An 18,180-nucleotide genomic window follows, 5' to 3' on the forward strand; every position below is an offset into this window, starting at 1 on the left:
TTCGATAAATTTGAAGTACTCACAATGCCTCACTTACGAAAAATAATCCGCGGCACGAACAATAAATTTTCTATTCATGAAATATTGAACTGTAGGATGCTAAAGGAGATATTTGAAACTATAGGACATGCTATTCTAAATTTCGTTAATACATCGTTAACTATTGGTGAAATTCCACAAAGTTTGAAAATTAGTACTATTGTACCAATTCAAAAAGTTCCTAATACCAATAAAGCTGATGAATTTCGCCCAATCAATACATTACCACCTATCAAAAAATTACTCGAAGTGGCTGTATACGATCAGTTATTACATCATGTTGAGTCAAATTGTATTTTAATGAATAATCAGTCAGGATTTCGAAAACAGTTTTCATGCGAGTCCGCGTTACAATTAACTTTATGCCATATAAAAACTCAATTGGATAATAAGAAATATGTAATTACTGTGTTCCTTGATCTGAAGAGAGCATTTGAAACCATTGATCGTAAAATATTGTTGAATAAACTCAAGCAATATGGGATAAGGGGCAAGGAGCAAGACTTTTCAATTGTCTACCCTTCTACTCTAAGAAATTTCTCCGATATCAAAAAGTTTAAAATGAACCTCAAAGAGTTTTTAATTGATCGGACTATTTATTCAGTGGAAGACTTCTATAAAAATGACTGTACATAATGTGTGTATTATTTATATGTATTTGAATGTTTATTGTATATTATAATTGTTTTTCACCTGATGTAACTCCGTTATATTTTAATCTGCATATTGTTGTATTAATATACTTGTTTTTGACATTTCCTACATCATAATTGTATTATCTAAAAGGAATAAACAGTATTATTATTATTGTATAGCGTAAATATCGTCCAGATATCGTCCAGGAGCTGACCTTTTCTTATTTTCAACCACTATCCATGAAAGATCAGGCTGAGCACGAGAAATTAAAAAAAATGTAAGAAAAATGGGTAACACTTCAGGAATAAAACAAAATTTTATCCTTCAACATTTAATCCCGATTTGATCGAACAACTATAAAATTTACATCAATTGAAAATGAAATCTAACCTAGTATCACCCAAATTGTGCTATACCAATAAATAAAAACGAAACTATTCGAAATTCAACAATTTGGCAATTTGATCACCACATCTTCCTTTTCATTAATGCTTCAACATACTTATTCCTAAAAATATTAAACATAACATAGTTGTTTTCCTGCATGCATTTACCAAAACCTACGGTGTAGGTAGTTGAAAGAGATATTTCACACATCCTGCATAGAGGTGTGTCCACTAGCCCCATATTATGGAGGTGTTTCCTTAGTTGACAGTGACCGGTGTAACATTTGGCTAGTTCCGCAATGGGAAATGTTCCTCAATTTAGGTTATTACAGCAAATGCAAGTTGGAACAAAAAGTTGAGTTTAATTCATGAGTTTTTCAAATTCACTTTGAAAAGTATTCAAATTGATGTTTCAAATGTTGGGTTTTAATTTCTGAAGGGATTTGTTTCTAATTCACATATTGGCAACAGCGCCAATATCAAGTTGAAATAATTTATACGTAACTAGATATTCTACTTTGAAAAAGGAAAATTATCTTTATAAATCAGCAATTAAGGCAAAATATAAATTATAGTTCAATACCACCTCCACAAGCTACATAAACAACAGTTGTTTTGTTATTTATTTATATAGAGGAAGAGAGGTTAGGTGCACAAAATGTATGTCACAGAATGTCTCTGAACTCGGAAAATGAGTAAACAGAACAGCACTCCTCTGAAATATGTCATCTTTGTTTATCTCATACAGGTAACAGATTCATTGTCCTTTATTAGCTATAACAGATGTTGCCAAATTGTGAAATTGAAACGGATCCCTTTAAATGTTGAATGCATTATTTCATTCCTCTTTTTCAAGTATTTAAATATTTTTTTAAAGAAAAAGGTTGAAATGATAAGTTTAAAATGCGTTGTTTCAGAGCTCTTTTATGAAAACTACTTGAGTTTCGTCAGGAGGAACATTCCCCATTGGCAAAGTCATCAAGCTAGGTGTCACTGGGTCCTAATGAGTCGGCAATGCGATTACCTTTACTACTGTCGTGCCCTTTAACTCACCTCAGGATAATGTTATCATCTACTGAGGCTCCTCAATAGCTTTTACAGCCCTCATGAAGATTAATTTCACCAGCAGCCTTAGCAATTATGAGTAAAGTAGAGTAAAAAAATGAGTTTCATACATTTTTTACTCCACTATAATCTAAAATGTTCAAAAAGTGCATTCTCCTAGTCTGTTTGAAATGGAAAGGACTTTATGAAACAGAGTAGCTTCTTATACTGCATCTCAATTCATCGATATTCTTAAAGCCTGATGAAAGCTAAAACTATAACCTCTTGTGTAGGACAAGTACAAAACAAGCGCCTCCTGAAGACGTCAACTAGGTTGGTGAAACGCGAGAAGGGTATTACCGTTCTGGTGATTGGGAGACGTACTTGTTTCGGTTCCGAGGTATTACCTCTCGTCAGTGCAGGAAAGATCCGACTCAAACAGCAGTGTGCTTGGGACTTGATTAATTTCAACGCAGCTCAACTGCTTGTATGAAACTTTCGCTTAAGTGAAAGATTGTTAAATAGTAACAATAACGCATACTTATGGACTACCAAAAATTCAGTGAAAATTCATTGATGTTTATTTATTCTATTTTTTGATAATATCTCAGACAACGCAATTCCAAATCTTTAGCGCTGTCTTATATTGGGGGGGAACTAATGCTTTTGTTTCAATAATCTTGGTGCATTAAATGAAAATAAATCAGAAATTTAGTGTCAAATAGGAAAATTATGATTCCAACATTGTACAGAAAAACAGAACAGTGTTGCTCCTGTAAATCGCCATTAAGTACAACAAAAAAAAACCTTTCGAGAACCCCCTTTCACAAAAATAACTCAAAAGTATCATAATCTTACGCGAAGCCAATATTTCATAAAATTTTCAAGTTTTTGTGGTCGATCGAAACAACATGTACAAACAAGAGTAAACATTATTCACTAGAATAGAAAAAATCTTGCAAATCGAACATCAAAAGATATTTTCTCATTTTGTTGATGAAATATTCGTTTTATTGTCAGGTTTGATAAATAAATAGAATCGGTGGATAGAGAGAAAATATCCGTTAATGTCTAAAAAAGTTTCTGAAATATCTACAATTCACCTACAAAACTGTCGATTCACAATTAGATACCAAAAAGTATGAATCACACAAGTAGAGTGGTTACTACTTAGACTACAAGTCTAAGCAGAGTTAAAAGTATGTAAAATGCAAGGACTCTGTCCTTGAACAAATATATCAAAATTTGTTATTAATGTTAAAATACCCGTCACATCCTTTTGCCAAGGAATTACTTCGAAGATTTCTGCACAACCTTCAAGTATAATAATATAAATTTAGGTTATGAAATCAACAGTTTTTATCTAAATCCATACTTTTTGGTCATAAGTACTAACATATTCGATAATAAACCAACTCGAGTTATTTGCCATGCGACTCCTAATTATTATTATCCTCGACATACCTTTCTCACCTTGTGTATTTGGACGTCAATATAATCACAAAAAGTTTCACAAAAATTTGAGACAAAATCGAATGATGCGCATTCTCTACGGAGACAATGACATTCACGATCCTTCCCGGCATTACCCAGAAAAGTAGTTACATTTTGAGGGACATTGAAAAAACTTACTGTAACTAAACCCATAGTTTAAAAGTTTCAATCCAATGACCCACTAGATCAACGGATCTAACCTTCATGGACTTTTTCAGGATTTCATCGTCTCCGTTAAATGAGCATCGCTCTCGAATAGGACGGTCTCTACCCTAACCTACGTATCTTCGGCTTCAAGCAGGTGCTGTGCTTCTATGATGTTGTTTTGGAAAGTTTGCGGAGAACGCTTATTCAAAGCAGCCGTGGTTGTGATGTTTTGTTGGCGAATTATCAGATAGAGAGCCACGGCAGCAGCCGAACTTATGGCCAACACGACAATGAGGAATCCTACTACTGGAAAGGAAAGAAAATGGAAGAATTGTTAGCGGCGCAAAACCAATTAGAATGAAAAATCTGAGGTAATTATTTAACTGGAAAGATATTCGATGCAATTGTGTCATGACATCCCAATATAGCATTTCCCTATTCGAGAGGGAACAACATTTATATGTATGCGTTTAAAAAAAAGCTGAAAAACGTATCTGGCTACTGGCTAGTTCCAATGACATGGATATTTGGGAAAAAAGACATCTTATGTCTGGCTATATGTCTAAAAACCAAATTCGTTAAGCCAGAATGAGAAATGAATTCTTTGCTTTTTTGGCTTGGCATCAGTCAAATCCCCATTTCAAAAAAACTGAAGCTTCTTCATGCAGAACAGTTGAGGATACAAATTATTAGATAGTGCCAGCTCGGAAAGGTACTGGTTAAATATGCTAGGACAAAGCCCATTTTGATAGAAAAAATCTTCTTTTTTTTCTGTTTTAGAGTTCAACAACTAGTCATTTTACCACAGCCAGCTCAACTGCTTCGCCGTCAAATTTTCAAGAAATGGATGGTCCCCGGACAAATGTCCAACAAAGAAACCCATCACACTACGGGATATTTTTTTAATTTTTCCCGGGTTCTGTGGCAGATTATATGTTCAGTGACATCAATATTCGAGTATTCACTTTTTTTGGGTTTTTTCGATGAGCGAAGTTTTTGCTAGTACTAGTTTTTGTGTATATTTTGTTGGAGTTTATACATTGGGAAGCCAATGTATTATGGTTATGTGCTCGTATTAGACGTTTCAAGTTCCTTTGACATATTACCTATGACAAGTGACACACGTGACATTTGATGAGCCAACTGTCATAATTTAGAACTCTGAAATGTCAGATGAGATGCGTTCTATGCTTTGGTGGTTAGAAATATACTTTAAAGGATAATTTAAATGAGCCACCACTAGACAACTTTTTATATATTTCTGAAGTAGCTCCTGAGGAAATGGCGTAAAAAAAAAACAATTTTTTGATAAAAAATTGTTCGCCTCAATGTGTCACGTGGTCCTGAGATTTTTTCTTAAATCTTCAGATTTGGAGACATTAGAAGTGGAAAGTTTTTAAATCAACATCCTGCACATGTTTGTTGGATTTGACTCATATAGCAGTTCAAAGTACCTAATTATTGTCTCGGTTACTTTAAGGTATACACTTTATTTTTTATATTTTTGTTGGGATAATTTAGGAGTGTGAATTACTTTTATATATTTTTAAAATTTTACAGAGTATGAATTTTAATATGAGGTACAACATAGCCTTATTTTTGCCAGAATTCGTACTCATTGATTTTTTTTTATTTATAGTAAATATTTTCAATTTGTAGTATGCATGAATTTTTCTTTCAGTTATCTCTAGGTTTTCTTGGCTTTTGCTTTCGTACGGCGTATTTAGCTATTTTCCTTCAGTTATGTTATCTTTCATTCAGTAAAATATGAGGATACATTCATCATCAGTCGTTTCACCCAACATCTCAGTTTCTTAATGTCACCGAATCAAAGTAAGCTGCCCAAGGATTTCTTCAATTTGTTTGTAAAAATTATATGAAAGCAGACGAATACAGAAAAATCGCATTTATTAACAAGCCCCAACACCATACCTTACGATAACCCTTCCACCTTAACCTTACAGAAAAACATATTTTCGGTCTGCAACATTTAATTACAGGTGCCACAACACAATTTACTTACCTGTGACTGCCACCATGAATCCTATGCTGTATCTTCCATGTTTGTCAACCAAAATATCTACGATGTTGCCCATCGATCCATTATTTACTCTGGGGGGCAGCTCCAGTATTTCAGTGAACAGGTTGTAGAGGTCAACGGTGTGAAAAGGGGCTACTTTGTGCTCTTTCTTGATTTTCGGTCCGCGGGCCATGAAGAAGGGATGCATGTCGCTCACGTTGTAGTCGTAGCCGTGAACTCCAAATTCAGAAGTGTTAGTCACTACAAAAGTATCATACATTTCAGCTGATATATTGATTTAACCAGAAGACCTCTTAAATGGAAAAGTCTGTGAAAAATATATTGGTCAGACTAAGCGAGTCATTAAAATTCGTTTCAAAGAACACGCAGCACATATCAAACTACGTACACCAGAAAAATCTAGTATCACTCAACAAGCCTTGGAGAACAGCTATAAAATGAATAAAAACAGTAGATCACCAAAGCCGATTCTGTGACACCAGCCAATGAGAGCGTAGCAATTTGTCACATGACCAGCTTGTTCGGTTGGTTACGCTATCGGTGCGGTTGGGTTGTGTCTAACCGAACCTAACCTAACCATCTAACCCAGCCGCACGGTACCGTAACCAACCGAACAAACTGGTCATGTGACAAACTGCTACGCTCTCATTGGCTGGTGTAACAGAATCGGCTTTGGTGATCTACTAAAAACTATCTGAAACGTCTATAACAAACAATAACAAATTTATCCACATTGGAAACTTCTTGAAGAGGCTCTACAGGAAAAAGCATAGTGTACTGCACTGGAGAAAGTTTTGAACATCTAAAATTAGTTCAATAAAATTTCGACTGGAGTTTTTACATAAAAAATACTGTACGCTGGATCCAAAACCAATTCAAGAAGTTTGCCTTTATGGTAGGTCAATAATAACTTTGATTCAGGATTTTCATATTCTAAACATAGAACTGTTGATGAGGAGCTGTCTCCAACTCAATTCTTACTCATGATCATAACTCCTGTCATACCAAGATATTCAATCAGTCTCAACTAGATTTCAAACAAGAGTAATAGTGTTATGTTAACTGAAACATTACAACGGAACTTACACTAAAACACGAGCTGAAATCCACTTACATGTAAAATTGTAACGTTGGGCATATTTCGGTGCAGCTATTATCAAGTCGTCCAAAGCATAACCTACGTCGGCCATGACCAGAATCGGAGGAGATCGAGAGTTCTTTTTGTAATGCCAATGTTTGGGAAAGTTTTCCTTTTTGTAAACTTTGAAATGCCCGTTTGTAGCCGAGCCGACTTTGAGCGCATCATAGATCACATCCTCATAACCTGCAATACAAAGGTGTTCCTCAAAGCCCCACCTTAGGACCCCTCTGAAGAATGACTTACTAGACGGATGACTGTCCACTTACCTTCTTTTGGCGTTATTTGTATGCAAGGCGAGGCCCCAGCCCAGTAGTAGGTATCGTTTTTCATGTACTGCGTAATGTTGATGAAATGGGGAGGTGTGACGGAGATTAAACCGTGATCGCTGAGATGAATTACATTTACACGGTCTGTTAATTTGTGAATTTCCAACTGGTCCTGAAACAATCGACTTTGGGAGAGGGACATGAGAGAAATTGCTGGGACTGACCTTCAAATATTCAGTGACATTGTCAAGTTTTCTCAGGATATCTTTGACAACAACGGAGTTTGCTCCGAAAGCATGGCCGTGGGAATCTGGTTCCTCGATATAGAACATTACTAAATTAGCTGGTTTCTTGGGATCTGTTATCCACGACATAACCTGAAAGATGAAAACTCTACAAATATATTGAAAAAATTCAAATTATAGAATATCTTGAGAAATCAAAATTGTATGAGTGGTTTGAGAGAAAAATTTCGATTTTTGTTTTTTTTTATCATTTTCTATTGTTATTTTACCTACCCCAACTATCCCGGTTCATTGAAAACCTGATAGAATAATAATAATGATAATATTTATTCAGTTGGATGATCTATAGATGACATGTCGAAACATGTACAAATACAAAATTAAAATAACAAACTCCTTGCACTTAGAGCCGCACTATACAAAATATACAATTTACAAAGATAATATAATATATAATAGTCAAAACCAAAACTAATCTGTTATTTATGTAACACCATCGTTATTAAAATATTCTTAAAATGTTACACATGTACAGGGTCATAAGTTATCATCCATATAGGTATTCTTCGAGAGAATAATAGGATTTATCCAGGAGCAACTCTTTGATTTGATAGTTATACTGTTTTAGAGCCAGATTTTTTATTGTTTTTGGAAGTTTATTGTACAATTTAATGGCCAAAAGCCTGGAACATGATTCAGATACAACTAATCTGTGTGTTGGTAGTTCCAACTGTACGGAATTTCTAGTATTATAATTCTTATTACCATCAAGAGTAGGAAAACTGGTTATATGCGATTTTACATATTTCATTATCTCATAAATGTATATACTTGTAACAGGCAATATTCTGAGATTTTGGAAGATGAGTTTGCAACTTGTTCTTCTAATAACTCCTGCTATATACCTTTTGATTCTTTTTTGAATTTTGAGTATTCTGGAACAATCACTAGATGCTCCACAAGCTATAATAGCATAGGAAATGTTACAATCAAAGTATGCATGGTAGTACATTAATAAGAGTGATCTATTTACATTCCAGCGTAGTTGTTGAATACAATTAGATATTGAGGATATCTTTTTACAAACCGTATCAATATGCTTATTCCATCTGAGATTTTCTTTGAACCCAAAAATGTTGTCTCCTCTTGTTGAATTGATCCATTAATTGATGTTACTAGTAAACTGTGATCTGGAGTGGTTCTTGAATGATTAAAACTTAAAAGCACAGTTTTTCTTTCATTTAACAACCGACCATTGTCTGAGAACCACTTTTGGATTCTTTATATTTCATCAGATGCTTTATTAACTGTGGCTTTATTATTTTCCTGAGTTATCAATGGGTGAATGAACTAGCCTTTATATAATATAAATTATGACTGTATAAACTTTTTTTTTGCATTCTATATTTGTATTTTGTTTGTGTTTTATATTGACTAACAACTGTGATATTTTAAGTAGATGTTGTATATTTATTGTAGTACTCATAATTTGAAATTTTATTCCTGAGTTTAGTTGACTAACACATTGTGGTGTCGTATTTGATTATATATGTATTGTATTAGCAGTTTCATTGCTAAATAAAGGATTTATATATATAAAGATGTGTCATCGGCATACATAACAAACTGATCACTATAAAAATCATTTAGGCACATATATTATATATACTCATAAGAGTGGACCTAATACAGAACCCAGAGGAACTCCGAGGAAACAATTTTTAGATTCTAATTTATTTCTGCTAACCTCTACATAGTAGTATCTACCTACCCTCTAATTTACAAATTATTTGTGGGTTATTCCCCTGATTCCATACATTTCAATCTTTGGTAGGAGAATTTTGCGATCTACCTCGTTATCAAAATTTGGCATTGATTTTATCATATTGACTTTTTAATTTATTATTATCTACTTTTTACTTACCCTCACATAATGTATATTTTTATTGAAAATAAATCATGATTATAGTTGCAATATAAATATCACCGTAGATACTCACTGTATCGACTCTACGAAACCAATCAACGTTGGGATCGAACCCTTGCATATATGTTATATTTTTACCCTGATAAGGAAAATCCGCACCAGGCCACATCATGGTGGCAGAGTGCCTTCCGCCACCCTGATCCTCGTTCCATCTCTGAAACATAGGATGATTCCACTACCAAGTCGACAGGAGCGTCTACAACATACCCAAATAGGCACGGTGCTGTTATCGTAATGGAACATTTCGTAACCAATTTTCATGACTGTGTCGCTCTGCTTGTCGTAGTAGGTGTTGCCTACCACTCCGTGCACTTCGGTGTACAAACCCGTCGCGATGGAGTGGTGGTTGGGGAAGGTTTTTGTCGGGAAAACGTTGACCAGGTAATCAGAATAGGTCCCCGTCTTCTTGATCCTCTCCATATTCGGAACCAGCTTCGTGTCGAAGAAGTTGTACCTGAAGGCATCGTAGGAAACGACAATCAAAATCGGGTGTTCAGAAATGCAACATACTGAATCGAGTAATAGAGCTATCACGATAATTTTTATTAACATGCCCAATAGTTGTGTTTATGCAGTATTTTGATGAAAAATGATAGGTCGATATAGTTGACAAATGACAGCTGACATTGCTTAAATCAACTTCGTACGCGTCGAAAGGATAGCTTACTTTCCATTATGATTGAACATTCTACCTTGTGACGTAAAAATCCACAATCAGAATGGAGTGTAACTCTTCAGGTGCAGTTTCATTTGCCATAGGCCAATGAGAAAATAGCATAAATGGAAACACGCCGTTATAATGCGGGACTGAGTTTACTTTTAACACCAATGTGAACCTTCATGTACACAATGTAATAGAAAAAAATAGTAAAAGAATTCATCGTCAGTTCATGACATTCCTCAATGTTAAGAGTCCTTCGTTTGTTTCCTTGGTTTTCATTACTGACTCACGAATATTGTACATTTTTTGTGATTTTTCAATTATTATTCACCATTTATTTGAAGAATTGGAATTTATGTCCAGTATTAAAAGAAATTATCCAAATGTGACTTCGTATTGAGACCACAAAAGTGTCGACGTTCTTCTCTTTTGACTAACGATAACTGAGTGGCTCTAGCTGGAAGTGGAGGAGGCTTGAATTCGATCCTGCTGTAATTGAAAGCTTCAGGAAACTGATGTCGTCTTTGCGATCTCAACCAATATTCTTTAGGTGATTTTTCAATAGTGGTCCCCTGTTCATAAATTGAGAATACTGCAAAAAATTCCAAGAAAGAAGTTTATCGATAGATTTGGTTGAATTCCACTTACCTCTCATATTCGGAGACATAATTGTGGGAGATATACGTATGACAGAAATTTGACAGCTTTCAGGTATAGGTATATCATACTCAATAAAAAGTACCTAGACTATATAACCACTAGTACTGTATAAAAAAATCAAACGAGGAACGACAATCAAATAATTAATGAAAACAATGAAATGAATGTGGAATCGAAATGAAATTGTGGAAATACGCCTATATTCAAGATTATAATTTAAAATCACACTTGTGACTTACTGGAAAAACGGGAAATAAATTTTTGAAAAAAAGTTTCTGGCTTTCTATTTCTTCATCTTCATACAAAGATTTGGTAATCTTCTGAAAAAGGAAGAATTCATACACTTTATATTCAATCAACTTTATACAAGATGTATATAGATTATGCAAAGAAGTAACTTTTAGACACAAAATGGAAAAAACTCATCTCGAAAATTTCATATAAACATTGAGTTACATTTGTGATGCAGTGTTTGGAACCTTCGGTGTAGTAATGAATATTACTGTAGTTTTATCCCAACACCAAACCGTTATTTTAACACCTCGACACGTGTTTCGATCACCAAGTGATCATCTTCGAAAGAGAGGTTAAATTGTTCATCTGATTCAATTTTATAACGAATATTTGGAATAAAAACTGAATAGATGGAACTGTTTTTGTTTAATTCGAATGGCCCTTTTTCCTTTAGTTTGTGTCTGAAAGTTACTTCTTTGCATGATATATACCTCTTTGTATAGAGTTCATTTTGTTGAATTGCTTACTTTCTTCTTTTTTATGTCAGGGATGCTAACATAAAATAGCAGAATATCAATAACAACAATAAAGAACAATGTTATGTCCCGTGTCAGTCCTTACCTGACATGTCAGTTCTATAAAAAAAAGATTGGTTAAAGGATAAAAGTTGTACATCTACGCACCCAATTAAAGAAGAACAAGAGAAACCTCCTTAACCTCAAATTGGAAAAATTTCAAATCTGTCTTAGTATCAGATTCATAATAATCTTAATCTACATTTTACCGATATAATAACTCAGAGCTAAAGCTAGGCTACCATCTAATTTTGCTATGCTATTTCTGTGATGTCTTCAAACGTAAGTGACGACGAGGATGTTCCACAGTTATCAGCAGAAACGTTCGCTGTTTTGCAAGAATTTTATAAAGAACAGGAAGAACGCGAAAGCAACTTGGTATTAGATACGGACCCGAACGCTTCTCTGGAGGAAGATTGGGTAGGCAGTAAGGGTGGATTGATGCACCACTCTCCAAGTTTTAAGTCTTGAGAATTCATTTTTCATTCGTTACTACTAGATTAATTGCTAACCAATTCTTACGACTGAGTAATGAATCCGCCCTGGAATTTGAAAAGCTTCGTTGGAATGTAGTTTTTTTTTTCAGCAACTCAGTCAGTTTTGGTATGACGATCATACGATAGATGTATTAGTAGATGTAGCTTTGAAATCGGTTGGTGATAATGGAAAGATAGCTTTAGTTTCTTGCCCGACACTGTACAAGAAAATGCGAAGGAAAGCTAGAGAGAATTGTGAAAGTAAGTGTTGCCACAGCATTACTGCATGATCGGTCAGCTTTAAGACCATTCAAATGGGTTGAATAAAACCTTCACAATCGTTTATTATAAAAAAAATGACTAAGTGAGGTGCATGTTAATATGCAAATTATAAATTATCCTGGAGGTGAGTTTTGAAAAGCCGTGATAAAACATAATCAGGACTCGTGATCAATTCTGTGATCATTACTATATTTTCAGTTACTTTATTCGAGTATGACAAGAGGTTTTCCGTATACGGCAAAGACTTCATATTCTATGACTACAAATCCCCACTAGATGTTCCAAGAGATAAGTCTGATTACTACGATTTAGTTATTGCGGATCCCCCATTTCTGTCTGATGAATGTCTGACAAAAACTGCTGTTACCATCAGATTTTTAACGAAAGACAAGATAATATTGTGCACCGGTAAGTGATAATTCATATCCAACTCGCCGTATGTAGCAGATATTTTTTTCTTAGGTGCTGTAATGGCAGACATGGCCAAAAGGTTGCTGGACCTGCAGAAAAGTTCTTTTGAGCCGAGACACAAGAATAATTTGGCCAATGAGTTTTGGTGCTACTCGAACTTCAACTTGAACGAACTACTGTGATGAATAAATGAAAAAAACTCTCGTTTTGTTCAAGTTTTATTGATATGTTTGCATGAAATGTACTTGTTATAAAAAATCGTAACGAAGCAGATGCAGGTTATCTGCGGATCAAAATCCGAATTATTAGAATAACAGTCATAAAAGTAACGAAAAATCTCGGCAACATATATAACGAGTGGTAAAGCTAATATAAATAATCAATGTACTTTGTTAGACAAATATATATGCCTTCAGCAGGAACGAAATAAATTGTTAAAACATTCGCAAATTACCACAAATGAACCTGAATTCTGCGCAATTCCACACCAGGTTCTTTGGAGATTCACGTCCTCGCAGATCTCTAGTAACTAGAAACATTAAAGGCCCCACTATAGAAGCAATATCTTGGTCCCACCATTTTTTTGCTTCTCCAAACACCTGTAATTGCTAAAAAAATCTTCAAAGGGACTATTATTTTTACAAAACTTTCTAAACTAATATTTAGATTATCTACGTCAACTTATTCATTTGATTTCTTTTGACGATTCAACCACAACCTTTCTGGGTGGAACATGTCCCTTTATAACCATTCTGGCTTAAATAATGAAGGTTATACAAATTCAGCCCTGATGTATCTAATTGATATCACTATACAAATAGTTTCGGTACTTGCAATTTTGAATCTCTTTGTAGAATACTATTTGGAGCAATTTGTTTTTTCGCTGACAGCAGACCAAGAATACTTCAACTATTTAATATAATCACAATTCATCTAAAACAGCAATATTCTATCACTTAAATACAATATTAAATTCTGCAATATAACAACCAGGAGCCTGCTTATTACATTAACAAATATCCTTAAACAGCCACGACACTTCATACTCCCCGTAATATCTAGCCATTCATCAATCCTTCGTTTCTCGTTAATAAAAATGATAGTACAGTCTTATACATTTTGGAATAGGTAATATGTAGTTTGCCAGTCGTCTGGTGATATTTTGGCTTATATACAAACACTATATTCTGACAGACAATTCACGACAGTGCTAAAAAAATGTAGTATGCCTCTGAGAAAAAAGAGTATTCAATTTTTCAAAATATTCCCCATTCATTCTGTCATACAGATTCTCGGTAAAGGTTATAATGTTCACGCTTCACCATTGCCTTGATTTCAACAAGTTAAAAAAGTAAAAGGTATAATGAATGTAAATTCAGAAGCTGGATAATTAGCTCCACTCCATAATTGTACTATTCAACGTTATATTAGATCACATGTTGCAAAAATACAGTAAGAATCATTAAATTATAAATAAATAAGTAAAGACTGACCTCCAAGTCACTTTAAACTGTTAAAAAACAAAGATTAGTATTTGGTGTCAGGTGTGGGATTCCAGCAATTAACATTTTCTGATATTGAATCATGATTCTTTGGCGATATTTCGTTTCCCCTTTCAGTGCTTAAGTTACCATTCAATCTCAACATCAGTTCCATCTGTACCACACAACTGACCTCTAGTCCCAGACAGGAACGAATAAAAAACCAAATGTGAGTGAACCGCGACATACCAACCAAAATCTTGTTCGAGCAGCTCGTTTCGAATCAGCTGAACAACTCTTGACCCGTTTCTTCCAGTGTTTTGTTTGTTAATCTTTCTATCTCGCAAAGCAGGAACTGAGTATCGGTGTCGACCTCTGACAAAGGTGGACTTGCGTGTATGGAGTTGTGAACGTTGTCCCATTCCAGAGAGTTATCCGAAGAAGACACCCGGGACCAGTCAGACTCACTAGGAGGGGCAGCGCTGGCAGAATGGCGGGGGCTCGAATTGCTGGGGCACAGAGATACATCTTCGGGAAGTTGAGTCCTAAAGAAAAATGTATGCAAAGAATTTATCGGTGGTATCGAAGATATGATAATCAAAGGTTTTTACCATGAACTTCCTGAAGGATCATGAATCATGGATATGGGTAGAGTTTCATGTTCCCATTCTAGATCAAGAGAACTGGCAGGCGTTGATGTTGTAGTTCGTTGTAACAAAGCACGAGCATCCAGACACTGGAGTTGTATATCACGACTAGTACATGACCTAAAACAGACAGACATGCAATCCGGCTCGAAGGTCCAATGTCTTGAGTGAGTATAGAAAAAAAGTTCTTGGAGTTGGACTAAAATATCCGTAACTAGCACGGTGGAAATTTTCTTTGGAGAATAGTTTGTTTTTTATTTTGTTGCTGAAGACTCAAGAAAGCAACTTCAACCGAGAATGACTTCCTGTCGCTATATTTATCTTTCCTTGAATTGGTATCATTTTCTAGGTTTTCCGGAAAACAGAAATAGAGCTTCTCTTTGTTACATCCTCTTTTCTTTATGTATGTTATGAAATATTATTTGGAAGTGACATAAATAAATAGTGTCAACTTACCCAGACGATGGATTCCTCTGTGATTCAGATAGTCTACTGTAGGCTGACACTTGTGGGTTCAACAGGCTGTCAACTAATTGTAGCACAGGTTTCTGTCGTGAAAAATGAACAGAGATCTGAGACAGACGTGAGGACAAAATAAAATTAGTGTTTTTGTGGGTGGCAGGACTCGCTGATACCTCAAATGTTATTGAGACTTTGAAGTATCCAGCTTCCTAAATGTCTTTGTGTGCTCCTATCTTATAACTATTACTCTCACCAGGTTTTAGTGACAATGGCATTGAATAATAATAATGAAGTAAAAGTTGATCAGAAGGCAAAAAATATAATGCAGAATATATAAGTTTATTTGATGAATTGTAATTACCTTTTTCTTGGTCCGTTTTTTGAAAAGACGCGATAATAGGCCTCTACTGCTACAAGTGCATGAAAAAAATATAGAAGTTAATTGATGAAGTAAAAAATTAATCATCCATGTTGTTTCCAAATGAAGATAAAGTTTGATGACTTGTTAGTGGTTAGCTTAAAAAATATTTTATTAACAGGCTCACAAATCACAGATATCAAACATTTTAATGGATTTTGAATAGCCAGTAACAAGTAATATATATTTCTATGCTATCATTAAAAATGTAAGACATTAGAATTACTGTAATATGATGTACCGTACCTTTTATTTTCCTCAGCATAAGGAGAGTTCTGAAACAGAAAATGAAAGATGTTTATATAGAATTCATTGAGATAAACAAAACTGAATTTGAACACCTGGAAAGTGAATACTGGCCTAACTCTTTAAATTACTAAACTGATCTGAAGACTGTAGAATATTATTCTTTGCAGAGCGATACTACAATTTCCGACAATATAAAAACATCCTGCTCACCTCATCGACGAGAAAAGAAAAATCAACCGCGCTGTTTTCATTGTCGAGTATACTAAAGTTTTGAAAGGCTTTCACAGCTCTGCTCTCCGGTAGACAAGTTTGGAAGCAATTGCCCATTGCTGCTGCAGCCCTGTGGGGACTGCACACGCTTCAACCCCCATAGGGCCGCGATGAATCCGAAGACTCCGTCTTGGGGAACTTATTAGCTATTTCTTTCGCCCAAATCGTTGCCTATCTGGTTTGGTGTTCGTCAGTTGGCAAGTCCGAAAATGTGTCGCGAAGTGGGGTAGTGATTCATGAAAGGTTTGAGCCAAATTATCAAATGGGAACAGAGGAGACAATGTCAAAGTTTTTCGAAAGTACAAAATGAAAGTTGAAAATATCTCTACAATTCAGATCTTATCTGTCATATCCTAATTTGTTAGCTGTCATTACTGTCAACAGTGTCAATATGTTAATAACAACCAAGGGATCGTTCGTTTGTAAATTGAAGAATTTAAAAAAAGGGGAAAGCGTCTGTAGGCAGCAAGATTTTTCGTATGTGTGACTGTCCGATAAAATCACCACATTAATTCCAAAAATTATATTGAAAGGACAAAATTAAAACAATCTTTTAAGTTACCCTCAATTCACATGCCTTTTTGGAATGTTTATTGGATTATGAGCCCATGTAGCCTTCGATATTTTTTTTATTCAATTACACAGTGTTATTCAGTGATACTGTAAAATTTTCACTAAACAGTTTTACAAAAACGCAACACGTGTTTTGCCATACAAAAACTTCTTCAGGGGTGTAAACATATCGCACACAGAATCGCTACAAAAAACTTCATGTGTAAAAGCTTATAAGTATAAAATTCCACTTACAAAGAGAAACTTGTTCAAAATTTCGAGTTAAAAAATGCTATTCTCAATTGAACAATGAGATTGTTCATTCTAAACGATTAGTGAATATTACTCTATATATATACTCTATACAACTGTAACCACATTCCTATCTAACCCAGATGATAGGTTCAGACAGCGGCTTGAGTGGTGTTATTGAGAGGATCACCTGGTAAACGCTACTTCAATTATGAAGATAGACTTAGCACTTTGGCGGCGTCATAAACACACATTTTTTAAAAATACAGGTTCTATACGGGTAAGACCTGAGTAATCCTTTTGACGTGTCTAATCTGAGGTACCGGTACCGGTGAGACTCTTGCCATGTATACATCAGAAAGTGGGCTGGTTTACTTTTTTCATTCCTTTTTTATTCTCGTTCAGAATTTCTTTTTTCTTTCCTGGGTATATTGAATACATGTGCGTAAAATAATGGATTTTAGTTAAAACTTTAGATACGTTAGGATGGAAGGGGAAAGGGATCTTCTTCTCTTCTTTATTGGCCGATGCTTCCTGTTCAGGCGCAATTGGGGGATCTTCTTCTCTTCCAAAAAAACATATGGATTCAGAAAGTAATGGTAGGGATATAATGAAAAATGTTAACTTTACAAGGAAGAGAGTGGTAAATATTCAACACCTCCTTACGACAGTAAGGTAACGAACAGTCTCTTATTTCTTTTTTGTCCTGAACTGCCTGCCTCATGTCCAGATTTTCTCCAATTTTTTAAAAAGATGATCGGGACGACTTTGATTCAAAATCTGAAATGATATATTATGAATTTAATTCGCGTTTTCGATTGGAGTTTGGTATCAGCGTTTGGTAACAATAATTCTGAACAGAAACGTACTGTAAGTCATGATTTGTACCAGAAACCCAACTTGAACAAATTTGAGTTTTACTTTTTCAGTTAACAGAAGAGCCGAGACTATTTCTAGTTTCATAAAATAAATGTTCAAAGGACTGAATTATCTTAATTATCCTTTCAATGCGTACGGTAACCGTATTGCCGTACTGGGATTGAAATTACCGCGCTTTCACGGAGTAAATTGCAACAGAGATTGAACTTTCACTGTGACGTGACCTTGACAGGCAACCCGATTCA

At 34.8% G+C, this 18,180-nt stretch overlaps 3 protein-coding genes across 4 annotated transcripts; 1 reads left to right on the top strand and 2 right to left on the bottom strand.

Annotated features, from left to right (window-relative positions):
- Positions 1-990: 990 nt before the first annotated feature.
- On the bottom strand, positions 991-10,855 carry LOC111504931 (bis(5'-adenosyl)-triphosphatase enpp4). Its single transcript, XM_074176758.1, has 8 exons — positions 10,736-10,855; positions 9,634-10,679; positions 9,440-9,580; positions 7,419-7,571; positions 7,195-7,366; positions 6,902-7,111; positions 5,770-6,027; positions 991-4,052 (listed from the first exon to the last, which is right to left on the bottom strand). The coding sequence occupies exons 2-8, from the start codon at positions 9,976-9,978 to the stop codon at positions 3,877-3,879; spliced, it is 1,455 nt and encodes a 484-aa protein (XP_074032859.1). The 5' UTR covers positions 9,979-10,679; positions 10,736-10,855; the 3' UTR covers positions 991-3,876.
- An 825-nt stretch (positions 10,856-11,680) lies between these two features.
- On the top strand, positions 11,681-12,929 carry LOC111504921 (EEF1A lysine methyltransferase 1). The gene is made up of 4 exons (XM_023159641.2): positions 11,681-11,976; positions 12,143-12,293; positions 12,513-12,722; positions 12,777-12,929. Exons 1-4 carry the CDS (start codon positions 11,827-11,829, stop codon positions 12,905-12,907), a joined length of 642 nt encoding a protein of 213 aa, XP_023015409.2. The 5' UTR covers positions 11,681-11,826; the 3' UTR covers positions 12,908-12,929.
- A 1,203-nt stretch (positions 12,930-14,132) lies between these two features.
- LOC111504920 (uncharacterized) lies at positions 14,133-16,622 on the bottom strand. Of its 2 annotated transcripts, none has more exons than XM_023159639.2 (6): positions 16,193-16,622; positions 15,980-16,008; positions 15,677-15,725; positions 15,310-15,425; positions 14,818-14,973; positions 14,133-14,751 (listed from the first exon to the last, which is right to left on the bottom strand). In XM_023159639.2, the coding sequence occupies exons 1-6, from the start codon at positions 16,307-16,309 to the stop codon at positions 14,490-14,492; spliced, it is 729 nt and encodes a 242-aa protein (XP_023015407.2). In that variant the 5' UTR covers positions 16,310-16,622; the 3' UTR covers positions 14,133-14,489. The 2 variants fall into 2 exon arrangements, with proteins under 2 accessions (XP_023015407.2, XP_023015408.2); XM_023159640.2 differs by having other exon boundaries at positions 15,310-15,401; positions 16,193-16,621.
- Between the last annotated feature and the right edge of the window lie 1,558 nt (positions 16,623-18,180).

This window comes from Leptinotarsa decemlineata, unplaced genomic scaffold, assembly GCF_025532065.1.
Source record: "Leptinotarsa decemlineata unplaced genomic scaffold, Ldec_3_MD MMD2_tig00002082_RagTag_RagTag, whole genome shotgun sequence".
Lineage (NCBI taxonomy): Eukaryota > Metazoa > Arthropoda > Insecta > Coleoptera > Chrysomelidae > Leptinotarsa > Leptinotarsa decemlineata.

Excerpts from the sequence above, each read along its gene's own strand:
- LOC111504920 (XM_023159639.2), bottom strand. The coding sequence starts at position 16,309 with ATGGGCAATTGCTTCCAAACTTGTCTACCGGAGAGCAGAGCTGTGAAA. Across the intron at positions 15,726-15,979 it reads TATGCTGAGGAAAATAAAAG|CAGTAGAGGCCTATTATCGC; the intron begins GTACGGTACATC and ends ATGCACTTGTAG. Across the intron at positions 15,426-15,676 it reads AAAAACGGACCAAGAAAAAG|ATCTCTGTTCATTTTTCACG; the intron begins GTAATTACAATT and ends CGTCTGTCTCAG.
- LOC111504921 (XM_023159641.2), top strand. The coding sequence starts at position 11,827 with ATGTCTTCAAACGTAAGTGACGACGAGGATGTTCCACAGTTATCAGCA. Across the intron at positions 11,977-12,142 it reads CTTCTCTGGAGGAAGATTGG|CAACTCAGTCAGTTTTGGTA; the intron begins GTAGGCAGTAAG and ends TTTTTTTTTCAG. Across the intron at positions 12,723-12,776 it reads CAAGATAATATTGTGCACCG|GTGCTGTAATGGCAGACATG; the intron begins GTAAGTGATAAT and ends TTTTTTTCTTAG.
- LOC111504931 (XM_074176758.1), bottom strand. The coding sequence starts at position 9,978 with ATGTTAATAAAAATTATCGTGATAGCTCTATTACTCGATTCAGTATGT. Across the intron at positions 7,572-9,439 it reads GGTTTCGTAGAGTCGATACA|GTTATGTCGTGGATAACAGA; the intron begins GTGAGTATCTAC and ends TTCATCTTTCAG. Across the intron at positions 4,053-5,769 it reads ATTCATGGTGGCAGTCACAG|TAGTAGGATTCCTCATTGTC; the intron begins GTAAGTAAATTG and ends TTTCCTTTCCAG.